The sequence below is a fragment of the Populus trichocarpa genome, chromosome 11, assembly GCF_000002775.5.
Source record: "Populus trichocarpa isolate Nisqually-1 chromosome 11, P.trichocarpa_v4.1, whole genome shotgun sequence".
In the NCBI taxonomy this organism is placed as follows: domain Eukaryota; kingdom Viridiplantae; phylum Streptophyta; class Magnoliopsida; order Malpighiales; family Salicaceae; genus Populus; species Populus trichocarpa.
This window is the reverse complement of record NC_037295.2, coordinates 4,703,664-4,716,662: the sequence shown is the minus strand read 5'-3', so window position 1 is coordinate 4,716,662 and position 12,999 is coordinate 4,703,664. Positions and strand designations below refer to the sequence as shown.

The following is a 12,999-nucleotide window of genomic DNA, read 5'->3' as shown; positions in this document are numbered from 1 at the left end:
AGAAAGGAGTATAACAAAGGTAGAAGTTTGTGGATATGCAGAAAGAAGAAAGATAGGAGAATATGTAAGGGAATGCAAACTGGGAATTCAATTTTTATTATGCAACAAGCTTACATTATATAGAAACAGAAAAAATAACTGAAATCGAGAATTAAGCCATGAACAGCAACATGTGCCATGAACAGCAACATGTTTCAACAAACTAACCACTTCCTAAAGACTAGGACAAACTAAAAACAGAATGGAAGCATAAAACAATTTTTGATACTTTCTAATACTTAGACACGTTGCAGTCCTAAAAACAATCAACTAACACTCCTTCATGTTTTAGGAGCTGCAAACTCCGAGTCTTTGCCTAAGAAGTTCAAACTTGTTTGTTGGTAAAGGTTTTGTAAAAATGTCTGCGAGCTGATCTTCAGATCTGCAATAAATGAGGCTCACTTCTCCTTCCTTCTGCACTTCTCTTAAAAAGAAAAATTTGATCTTGAAATGCTTGGTTTTTCCATGAAAAACTGGATTGTGGGAGATTGCAATTGCTGCCTGATTGTCCACAAATACCTCTGTATCATTTTGTTGCTTCAAATGTAAATCACAAAACAACTTCCTCAGCCACAATGCTTGATTCACTGCTGCTGTAGCAGTAATAAATTCAGCCTCTACAGTAGACTGTGCTACAGTCTCTTGCTTCTTGGAACTCCATGAGAAAAATCTTGATCCTAGGCTAAAACAGTACCCAGATGTACTCTTCATGTCATCCACTGATCCACCCCAATCACTGTCAGAAAATCCCTGCAACTTAAGGTTTTGACACTTCTTGAATTTTACACCAAAGTCAATAGTTCCTTTGATGTATCTAATGACTCTTTTTGCAGCTTTAAGATGCATTACACTAGCACAATGCATATAACGTGAGAGAATGCTTACAGCAAAAAGAATATCTGGCCTGGTTGCAGTTAGGTACATTAGGCAACCAATCATGATTCTGAAATAGCCTTCTTCAACTTTGTTTGTGTCGTCCTCCTTACTTAAGCTCTCCTTTGGATTCATTGGAGTAGTCATTGCCTTACAGTCCTCCATATGAAACTTCTTAAGAATTTCCTTGGCATATTTCTTTTGACAGATGAAAACTTCATTTTCTAACTGTTTAATCTCCATTCCCAAAAAGTATGCCATGAGTCCAAGGTCTGTCATTTCAAAAATTTTCATCATCTCCCTTTTGAACTTTTCAACAAGCTTGGCATTGCCACCTGTGATTAAGAGATTATCAACGTAAAGAGAGACTATAAGCAGATCTTTTCCTTTACATTTCACATAAAGAGTAGCCTCTGACATGCTTTTCTAAAATCCTAGGATTGACAGATGCTCATCTATCTTGCTATACCATGCTCTAGGTGCTTGTTTCAAGTCATATAGAGCCTTCTTGAGCAAGTAGACCTTCTCCTCTTCACCTTGTTCCATGAATCCCTCGGGCTGTTCAACATAGATTTCCTCCTGCAAAATACCATTTAAAAAAGCAGATTTTACATTTAGTTGAAATACTTTCCACCCATTTTGAGCTGCTATAGCTAGCACAAGCCGAATAGTATCCAATCTAGCAACATGGGCAAATGTATCCGAGTAATCAACTCCAAGCACTTGAGCATATCCCTTGACAACAAGCTTGGCTTTGTGTTTGTTGATGGATCCATCTGCATTGAGCTTGGTTCTAAATACCCATTTTACTCCAATAATTTTTCTATCCTTTGGCCTGTCAACTAGCTCCAAAGTCTTGTTCTTTTTTATCATTGACAGCTCCTCCTCCATTGCCTTCTGCCATTTTTGGTCTTTAATGACTTCTTCATAACCAGCAGGTTCACAAATGGCCACATTGCATCTCTGATAAATATCATAGAGTTGTCTTGTTCCACGAGTTGGTAGATCATCCTCCAATTCTTCTTGCCACTGTTCTGATGCTTGCTCTTCTCTTGTTTGGGAGGAAAGACTTGATTTTTGCATGCTCGTGAATGTCTTTTTTGTTTGTTCCCAATTCCATTTCTCTTCTTCATTGAAGAACACATCTCTATTGACAATTATCTTCCCTGTTTGAGGTTGATAAACCTTATATGCCTTTGAGGAAGAGCTGTACCCAACAAAGATGCCTGGTTCTGACTTTTTGTCAAGTTTATCCCGCTTGGCCTGTGGAATGTGAGAGAAACACAATCTACCAAACACTCTAAGAAAATTGAGTGAAGGTTTATAGTCATACCATGCCTCAAATGGAGTTTTATCCTTCAATGCCTTGGTGGGTAATCTGTTCTGCAAGAAAACAACAGTACTGGCCGCTTCAGTCTAAAAATTTATGGGCAACTCCTTGTCATGTAGCATTCATCTGGCCATCTCCATTATGTACCTGTTTCTCCTTTCACTTACTCCATTTTGCTGAGGAGTGTAAGGAGTAGTAAGCTGGTGTTCAATGCCAGCTTCTTCACAAAACATATTAAATTCTGCTGAGGTGTACTCCTTTCCATTATCTGACCTTACAGCTTGAATTTTACAGCCACTTTGATTTTCTACCATTTTCTTGAACTTCCAGAAAACTCCAGCTACTTCTGACTTGAATTTCAAGAAAAAAAATCCAGCACATTCTTGAAAAATCATCAATAAAAGCAATGTAATATCGATTGCCTGCTAATGATTCAGTTCTTTGAGGACCCGATACATCTGTGTAGATTAGCTGCAACTTGTGAGTGGCTCTCCAGGATGACTTTGGGAATGGTCTCCTATTTTGTTTACCGTATTGACAAGCATGACAATTCCGTAAGTGATCTTCAAAGGTTGGTAAGCCAACTGTGAGTTCCCTTTCCTGCATAAGTTGCATCCTTCGTAAGTGACAATGATCGAGTCGCTTGTGCCATATCTCAGTGTTGCAAGCTTTTGTGGAGAATGCAGCAAGTTCTTCTTTGATAGGATCAAAAGAAAAACTTTTTCCTTTCATTCTCACTTTGAGAATTTCCTCACTGTTGACATCCAGTATGTGAAAAAAACTATCTTCAAAGATCACTTTAAAGCTTTTTTCAATCAATTGGCCTACGCTCAACAAATTTTGATTAATTTCTGGTACGTAGAGAACATCAGAAATTGTTTTTGTACCTGTAGTGCTGGTTATGGTGGTCGTCCCTCTTCCTTTGACAGAGATGTAATCACCATTGCCAATTTTGACTTTAGTAATGTCAGTTGGCCTCAAATCTCTGAAGAGTTTCTTGTCATTGGTCATGTGGTTGGTACAACCACTGTCAATTAACCAACTTTCTATCGAACTACTACTTACAAAGCAGGATGCTACAAAAAGCTGATCTTCATCCTCTTGTTCTGCAACTTGGGCGTCAACTTCCTGCTGCTGAGCTTTTCCCTTGTAAATTACTGCTTCATGTCCCATTTGATTGCATTTTGAACATTTTGCATCAGGTCTCCTCCAACATTTGAATGGAGGGTGACCTTCCTTTTTACAGTGATGGCAAGGAGGATATTTACCCTTGAAGCTTCCTTTTTTGCTTCTGTTGTTATTCAAAACAGGAGCAAAAGAATTTCCCTCTTGGCCTTTCTTCTCTTTCCTTTTGTTTTTGTAAGCTCCGTGATGTTTTGCAAATAAGGCTCCTTCACTGTTGACCTCTTGCCTCATATGTCATCTCTGCTCTTGTGCTTGTAGGGAATTAAGTAATTCTGCCAAGGAAATTTTTGACAGATCCTTGGTATTTTCCAAGGTGGTAACTGTCGCTTCATACCTTTCAGGTACTGTGACAAGGATTTTTTCTATAATCCTTGAATCACTGAATTCAGACCCGAGTAGCCTGATTTTATTTGCAATTCCAAGAAGTCTATCTGAATACTCTTTAATTGTTTCAGATTCCTTCATCTTTTGCAACTCGAAATCCCTTATCAAATTTAAAACCTGCATTCCTCTTATCCTTTCATCTCCTGCATATTCTTCCTTAAGGTAATCCCATATAGACTTGACTGTCTTACGGGACATTATTCTTGTGAAGATTGTTGATGACACCGCAGCAAACAAGCATGCTTTGGCCTTCGACTTCTTCGTCTTCATCTCCTTATAAGTTTTGATCTGTGTCATGGTGGAATTGTTTGGAAGTACATGAACATCATAGTCTTCTTCCACTGCTTCCCAAAGATCCAAAGCTTCCAAATATGTCTCCATGCGTACTGCCCAAATCTGGTAGTTGTCTCCATTGAACACCGGCGGAGCAATTGAGGAGAAACTTGTTTCAGCTTCCATGATATGTCAAGCTCACACACAGATCCCTTAAGAAAAAAACTCTGATACCAATTTGTAAGTTTTAAAGAAAGAAAGGAGTATAACAGAGGTAGAAGTTTATGGATATGCAGAAAGAAGAAAGATAGGAGAATATGTAAGGGAATGCAAACTGGGAATTCAATTTTATTATGCAACAAGCTTACATTATATAAAAACAGAAAAAATAACTGAAACCGAGAATTAAGCCATGAATAGCAACATGTGTCATGAACAGCACTTCCTAAAGACTAGGACAAACTAAAAACAAAATGGAAGCATAAAACAATTTTTGATACTTTATGATACCTAGACACGTTGCAGTCCTAAAAACAATCAACTAACAGCAATTGTCGCATCATCTATGCATTGTCATAAATAATGTTGTGATTGTGCTGAAAGTTAACCTTTATCATTTCATTATTTGTAGTTGCAAGGTTTCATCAAACGGGAAATGGAAAGACATCAGTTCACTGCCTGCCTTGCTAACAAGGAAACGGTATTTTTCGTGGTATAAATGCCAATAACCTTTCATTCCTTCACCCCTTTCCCTGCTCCCAGACTCTCTTTTACTTTAACAAGAACAGCAGGGTGGGATGCTGCATCAACTATTTAGCTTCCTAGGAGTAAGCAAGGGAGAAACAGTTTGCTCTGTGTCAATGATGTTGTTTCATCTTCTTCTTGGATCATGCTGGAGTTTTGTTTCCGGTTTCACTGCTGTTCTTCTTTCAGCTTCTAAAGCCCAAATTTATACTCTTGTACCATATCGTCTGTATTGAGTAGCAGCATGGGAAATGGAATTATTGCTTCATACTCGTTGCATGATAGCCTAAACACACTGCATTTATGATAGCTTCTTCCCTCTTTACAGCAGAATTTCCTTTGATTCTTTAAAAATATGATATGCAGACGGGTGCGTTTGATTTAGCACATATATTATGGCCAAACCAACGTGTGTTACTAAATCCATTGCAGCTCCTCGTGCTCCTGTTGCATTTTCATTGTTAAATAGCTTAATGTAGAGAAAATCATATGCTGTTCTTCTTGATTCCATACTGTCTTATACATCCTTGACTTGCGATTTTCTGATAAATATATGCCCTTTGATAATCTTGCTTCCTAAATTCACATATTCTCGATTTCCGATTTTCTAATGGCCATACATCTTCATCAGTTAATCTATGCCAATCATCCAGCTTATTTGCTTTATTTTCGACCCTTGTTATTGCATGAGTAATGGTACTCTTTATCTTAAGCATCTGTGCAAGAAAGAAACATCTGCTTATGGTAGAGACCATACAGTATGGTGGGGAGTATTTTTAACCAATAACATACAAAAAGTCGAAGAGCACAAGTTTTGACCGAAAGTCCAAAGGGCCATTCTGCATAAGAGTTTGGCTGGCCCGCCTCCACAGTATCTTTCTGCGTGCATCTTCTATTCTTATCCAAATTCCAACCTCATCGGCAAGAGTGTGGTCATTAATCCATGGAAGACACCACATGGGAGCAAAGACTACAAGCCCTAACCAGCCCCGTAACCACACCACACCTCTACAGCTCTACTCTCAGTTCTTCATCTCTTCACAATTTCCACGCTATCTCAAATGGGACTTTCAACCTATCCTTTGCACTAGAGACGCTAATACGGTGTATGACATTGCGGTGTCGATATTTTGATTGCCGGTAATGATATTGAATCTATGAATAAATTGAAATATTTTTTGAAATTTTATTTTGAGATGAAAGATTTAGATGAAGCATGTATTGGGCATTCAAATTATTAGAAATAGAAAATGTAGATCTTTTATCTATCTCAAGAGCAATATTTAGATAAAATTTAAAAAAATATTTCACATTGATAATTCTAATTCAATGGATACTCTCATTCATAAACAAATGAAATTATCTAAGAAAATATGTTCTCTTGATGAAGATGAAAAGATAAAAACACCACATGTTCAGGCTGTAGGTACAATGCAAAAAATTAATTTGAAAACCTTGCAATAATATCTCTATATTATTAATCTTAATCAAGTTGATTGGAGTTTGATGTAATCAAACTAGTTGTCAAGTGATTGCATTTAACTTGGAATTTTATGAGTGAGTAGGGATTTTTTTAGGAGATAAGATAGCTAATTTTTAGAAGAATTAATTAATATTAAAAATAACTTATTTCTCCGTATATTTTACATAGTAGGATAATAAACTCCTTTATAAATATAAATCAAAAGCTATCAAATAAAGACAAGAAAACCATGTAAAACCCACTAATCTAGAACGATAACAATTTTTTTTTTTTTTAGATTAACTTTCTTTTTCAGAAATTATAAAAGCTACGAGAATTCTCTCTTTCTCAAAAGGGCCTCCGTATTAGGACTTTCTGAGAGTTCTTGGAGGTCCAAGTACCAACATCCTCCACCACTAATTCTTGCAAACGAATTAGAGGATGCACAATGAAGTGATGAACAAAGAAGAGAGTTCGTTGGGAAGAGGCTTCGAAGGAGAAAAACTTGTTAGTAGAAATGTTAATTTTTTTATTCCAATTTTAGTTCCCAATCTTCTCTTGTTTTTGCTTCTTCTATGGCACATTTCCTAATCTTGATCCAAGATATTATTTGAGATAAATATTTATTTTTGATATTAACATATTAAAATATTTTAAAATAAAACAAAAATTAATTAAAAATTAAAAATTTTCAAAAATATTTTTAAACCACGAAAAGAAATACACCCTCATAATGTACCGTGGGCTTAAACCGTGCATTGGTAGATAATCTTTCACTAATTTCAACAGGAATTCTGGATTTGTTATCATCTTGAATTTTGGTGCTTGAATTCTGATTGTTTCTGCTATTCCTCTCGTGTCATTTTGACCTACATATCTATTATATAGATTTCCGTGGCAAATGGAAGGGTCAGAAGTTGTGTGTTAAAATAATTAAAAATAAACATAAAAAAAATTAGAATTTTTAATAATTTGTTTAATGTGAGTGTTTAGTTTTAACCTAAATATAAATAAAATAAAATATATATATATATATATATATATATATATATATATATATATATATATATATAGATAGATTAAACTGAAAATAATATTATATTCTTAATAAATAAAATTATATAAATATTATTTAACAGTATCCATTGATTCCATTCCACTAAAACATGCTGGGGAGCTATCAAATGTGAACAAGAAACGCTGAGACCACTAGAGATCTAGCCACAAAAATCAATGAATACTGAGACATTTTCAAAACCCAAAGAAGCTCCAAAAGGCTTTTTCTTAGATAATTCAAAGTGAGTTCCCTTCCCCCAAACCTCATATTAAAATAATTTTTTTATATTAATATATTAAAATAATTTGAAATTATAAAAAAATAAATTTGAAACAAAAATAAATTTTAAAATATTTAAAAACACTTTTTAAATACAAAAACAAAAACACTCTAAGCAAGCATTATTATTATCATTATTTAAAAAAACACATTGAATAATTTTTTATTTCACTTTCATCTATCATCACTAATAATTAATTTAATTATGTTTTTCGCTGTCCACAACATATGATATATCAATCTATTAACACACGAAACATCATTAATAATTAATTTATATACCCTTAAAAATCATTTTTGTATTAGTTACTCATTTCTGTGATTATTCTTCAGTTTTTTAATCGCTATCAAACGCTTCCTCGTTTCAGCAAAAAAAAACAGATTGAGGTCCAAATGTGCTTCAGGCTGGTATTTGGAATGGATTGGCGGTAGTAAAGGAAAATAATAAAGTTGGGATGCCTCTCTTTTACCCTTCTAATTAACGCGTTCTGTTCCTTTTCTTTTCTTGTTGTTTTGCTTCCTTTTTTCCCCCCTTTGACTGCTAAATTGCCAATGCCACCACCCACTTTGACAAGCTCCCTCCCTCCCTCCCTCCGCCCGCTAATCAAGGAAGACAAACCACTTGAATAAAGAAAAGGGTAAAATCAAAACTCCCTTTGCCTTTAATCGATTGGTCAAACCAGAAGCTAGCGTTGTGACAACCCAAAGGGAGGCCATAGAGCATGGATACCACTTGTGGCGAATGAAACTTACAACTGTTCTGCATTCTGCTCCTCCTCCTCCCCCTCACTTGTCTAGAGACTTACGAGCCCTTGCCTGCAACTCCCTGTACTTGCACACCCTCGTCTTGGACTTGGTGGAACCTGGGCCCATTGATCATTTTATCTCATTTGGAGTAGATGTTATAGAACTATGTGACTATAACTAGTCATCGCGTCGGCCACATTATAATGAAGATTTTGATATTTAAGGGCCCTTTTCTTTTCTTTTCTTTTCTTTTCCTTTTTTTTCTTTTTTGAACTGCTACTTGACAGAGGCACGAACAATGGAAGCTTCTTTACCTTTACCTTTACCTTTGTTCCTTTGAACAGTTGCTATATATGATCATATTCCAGGCTTTGAAAGGACAAGGTGGGTGGCTGTCCTCTATCTTCCCTTTTCCATATGCTATGCTTCCTGCTAAATTCTGGAGTTCATTGATAAACAGTGAATCGGTGACATGAAATAACAGTATAAATGACAATTATATGTATAAAAAAAAGATGCTCCATCCCGACCCCAAACCCCAAGAAGAGGCCGGGGCCTCTCTAAATTGAATCTTTAGTAAAAATAAGTGAATAAATAAAGAAGTTGTTTAGCCATAAATGAAACCCTTATCTTGAACGTGAATTTTAATTAGGATAATGAAATCCATCGATCCAACAGATAAGTTTTTCAAAAGTATCCACCTAACAGAGGATAACAACTGACTGTCCTTCAAGACTTTTGTGTTAGATCAAAGAATATCTTACACTCACATTTGTTGCATTTATAAAACCTTTTAAATATTCATTTCATTATGACTTGTTTTTTGGAAAAGAAATAGGAAGTGTATGCTGAACCGTGTAAATCAAACTATTAAAATAAAAATATTTAAGTTTTTAAGATATAATTTATATTATTTTTTAATATATTTCTTCAAATAAAAATTTTTAGGCTTTAAACTACACAAACTTACACTATTTTATATTTATTTTTATCAAATAAATAAAAATGTTAAGATTCGAAGTATGGTTATCAAAGTTCTAATATTATATTAAAAAATCAATTTATCAAAAATTTAAACTTTAAAATAAAATTTAAAGATAATAATTCTGAAAACAACAAAAGATAAAATGATGCATTATCAAGTCTCAGGACACAAGAAAAATAATAAAAAGGAGGACTCTTGCGCATGCAAAACATGAATGGAGGTGTCAAATATCGGCGTAGGAAGAGTGTTTGATGTGTCTATGCTCTATCTATCATGAGATTAAACAAAGTGAAGAGGGCAGGGGGGCTGGGCACATGCTGTCTGCCTGCCCTAAATGGCATTATATGCTTTGCCCGCCCACCTCAATCGACGGCATAATTACCCGGCCACAGCTAGCATATCATCATTTTCCTTTCATCTCTGAAGTGGCCAGATTGCCCTCCACAGTCACCCCCCTCAGGAAAGGACATGATCGTTAATAGAGAAGGTCACTTTATTAATTTCATGTTTTTCACTTCGTGGACAATCAGCTAGTAGTTAACTCCCTTTCCTCGTCGGAGAAATTTCTATGGGATTGACCCCTAATTGTTAATTATAGCTTAGGGCCTATCATTACCTGGATTTAACCTTGTTTCATGATATCCCGCACTCTAGCTTGGTTTGCTTAGAAGATAAGAAAGAGTAATTCGCATAAACAAATATGGTTATTATTTCCTTTGAATTATGGGATTTATTTAGAGTCACTGGAACTAGCTGATCTTAGAGGGGACAAAATTCAAATATTAACGAAATTAATTACAGAGAGAAAAATAAGTATGATTATCAAGATATAAATCACAGAAACAAGAGGAAAAAGGAGTTCTTTTGTTAAAAGTTTGGTCTCCAGCAGGGACCACCATCATCACCAATTCCCTCCAATTTCCACCTAAAAGAGTAGAAAAAACTGGAGTGATTGAAAGGTCTTTCTATATAAAGTGTGCACCTCCACACATTGCTATAGACTAGTTATACACAGCAACGCTATCCTTTCTTTAGCCATGGCTCCCTCTCCAAGACTCATTTCCTTTCTCTTCCTCCTAGCCATTTTATCTGTGCAAATTCATGCCAGAGAGAGCCAGTTCTTTAGCAAAGTCAGTGGCGCCACCACCACTCCCTCCACTACCACCATCAGCAACAATAACGCTCAAGATAAAACACTCCCCGGCAAAGAAGAAGAAGAAGGGTTGAGCAAGCAAGAACAAGATCCAGCCTTCATCCCAGACAACCAAAATGGTTATGGTCTATATGGTCAAGAAACCACCCAGTTCCCCACCACCACTAAACTAGCTAATGCACCCTACACTACTACCACTAATTCCCAGCCATACAAGACCCAAACCCAAAACCAAGAAACCTACACCAATTATCCAACTGACACAACCACCAACACAAACACCAACTACTACAGCAACAATGCTTATGATCAGGAGCAGCAACAAAACTTCGGTGAAAAAAGCCTTCAAGAAAGTGGATACGCCAACATGGGGAACCAGAACAACAACTACTACTACAATGGTGCCAATAGCTACAGCAATGATGAGAAGCAAGGCATGAGTGACACAAGGTACTTGGAAAAAGGGAAGTACTACTATGACCTGAAGGGGGAGAACAGTAACTACAACCCAAACCAGTACCAGCAGGACTCAAGAAACAACTACAATACTAGAGGTTATTACAGCAACAACAACAACAACGAGAACTCCAAGTTCGAGTACAATAACTCCATGCAAAAGTACGACAACCAGGATGATTTCGAAGAGAGCAAGGAAGAGCAGTATGTGCCATGATTGTAATCTTTGTGGTCAAGCGATCAAGAGAGTGAGGGTTTTTCAATTATATTGGGTGGTGTTAGATAATGTTGGATTATGTTTAGTGGGAAAGATTAAACTACATAAATTTTATGGTCTTCTTTGTGTTTTTAATTACTTGTGATCTTGTTTTACTGTTATCAATTGTCTTTCATCCTTCCAAAAGTTAAGGTATGAGAGCGAGCATGGTTTGGTTAACTTTTTGTTACGAGCAATATCGATCTAATAAAGTGTATATTGTACTATATTATATTATCAATCTTCAGGATTTATACTAAGAACTTTCTGGGTTGTGTTCTGTTGGGCACTAGCTAGTGCTGTTTCGTGAGGGTATCGAGCAATACACGTGCTTTCTTCACCGAGGCTCTTCCTTTAGCTAGGTCGGGAAACCGTGCATTAATTTTCTCAATTTGCCTACATACAAAGTTCGAACTCGAGATGGAATACAAATTATATTTTTCGAAAAATACATATTTGAGGACTTTTCCTTGAATGTAAACGTGAGTTAATCGATTAATTGTGCCTAGAAAGACAAATGTACGTTAATTATTTGAAAAAAAAAGATTATAATGTTCGCTATAACCCTAGTTTTTAGACCCGGCTCGATTCAAGGCCCGGGTTTTGACCTGGTTACCAGGTCGCCCGGGTCAATTTTTTTTTATAAAAAAATCAAAACGATAATTTTTTCTTGATGGAACCTGGTTTTTAACCGGGTCTTGCCGGGTCACATCGGGTTTTTTTTTCTCTATTTTTTCTTCAATCCGACCCGGTTCCAGCCCCGGGTCGGCCGGGTCCTATGTCGACCCGCCGGGCCGTGCCGGGTTTCAAAACTATGGTTATAACTACTATTTAAAACATGTATAGCGCAGAAAAGAGATAACACAAGAAAAGAAAGTGAGAGAAAATAATATTTAGATCTATTAGAAGATGATGATAAAAAAGAAATTGCATACTATCAAAAATTATTTATTTTTTTCTCTATCATGTTTTTCTCTTCTTTATATGCTATAAACGAATATTGTTTGATTACCATAAAAAAAAAAAATTTTAATTAGTACGATAGCATACATTTCTTTTTGTCTTTCATCAATAACGATTTCTTTCTTTCATTAAATGGTGTTTATTTAGATGATATTTTGAAGTAGATGTTATATCTTACTTGCGTTAATTACGGTAATTTTTAGTTAGTCAACGGAAGAGAAACAGTACTCACATCACGACCCATATTCTTATTTTATGTATAATCTAGTATAGGCAGCTAATAGCATATAAGGATTGTCCACGACACCATTAAACAGTTTTACCGATAAATTAATTTCGTCGGTGTAAAGCATGGAATCTGTTGGTAACATTTTTCTTGATGGAATCCTTCCGTCAGAATATTGAGAGTCGGTAATTCTTCATTCCGTCGTTGATTCTGTCGGAAATAAAAAAACCAACCACCGACGGTCTTACAAACGGCGAAGCGCTGCAAAAAAAATATTATTTTTTGATGTTTGGAAACGTGATAATGGTTATTTTTTAAATTATTTTTTATTTAAAAATATATTAAAATAATTTTTTTATTTTAAAAATTAATTTTTATATCATAGCATCAAAATAAAAAAAAAATTTAAAAAATAAATTTTGCTTGATCTCCATTAAAAAAACACAATACCAAACAAACAAGATTAATTAAGATAACCACATGTCATGTTAACTAGCTGGAAAACCACAGATCCACCGAAAACGAATGGGCAAGAGGTATTAAGTAGCTGGTAAACAACTGGGCTAGCTAGCAACATAAGAATAAAG

The 12,999-nt window shown here is 35.5% G+C and overlaps 1 protein-coding gene across 1 annotated transcript; it reads left to right on the top strand.

Moving 5' to 3' along the window:
• Positions 1-10,337: 10,337 nt before the first annotated feature.
• Positions 10,338-11,450, top strand: LOC18103064 (protein E6). The gene has a single exon (XM_006377346.3). The coding sequence runs from the start codon at positions 10,396-10,398 to the stop codon at positions 11,182-11,184; it is 789 nt and encodes a 262-aa protein (XP_006377408.3). The 5' UTR covers positions 10,338-10,395; the 3' UTR covers positions 11,185-11,450.
• Positions 11,451-12,999: the final 1,549 nt, after the last annotated feature.

Excerpts from the sequence above, each read along its gene's own strand:
- LOC18103064 (XM_006377346.3), top strand. The coding sequence starts at position 10,396 with ATGGCTCCCTCTCCAAGACTCATTTCCTTTCTCTTCCTCCTAGCCATT.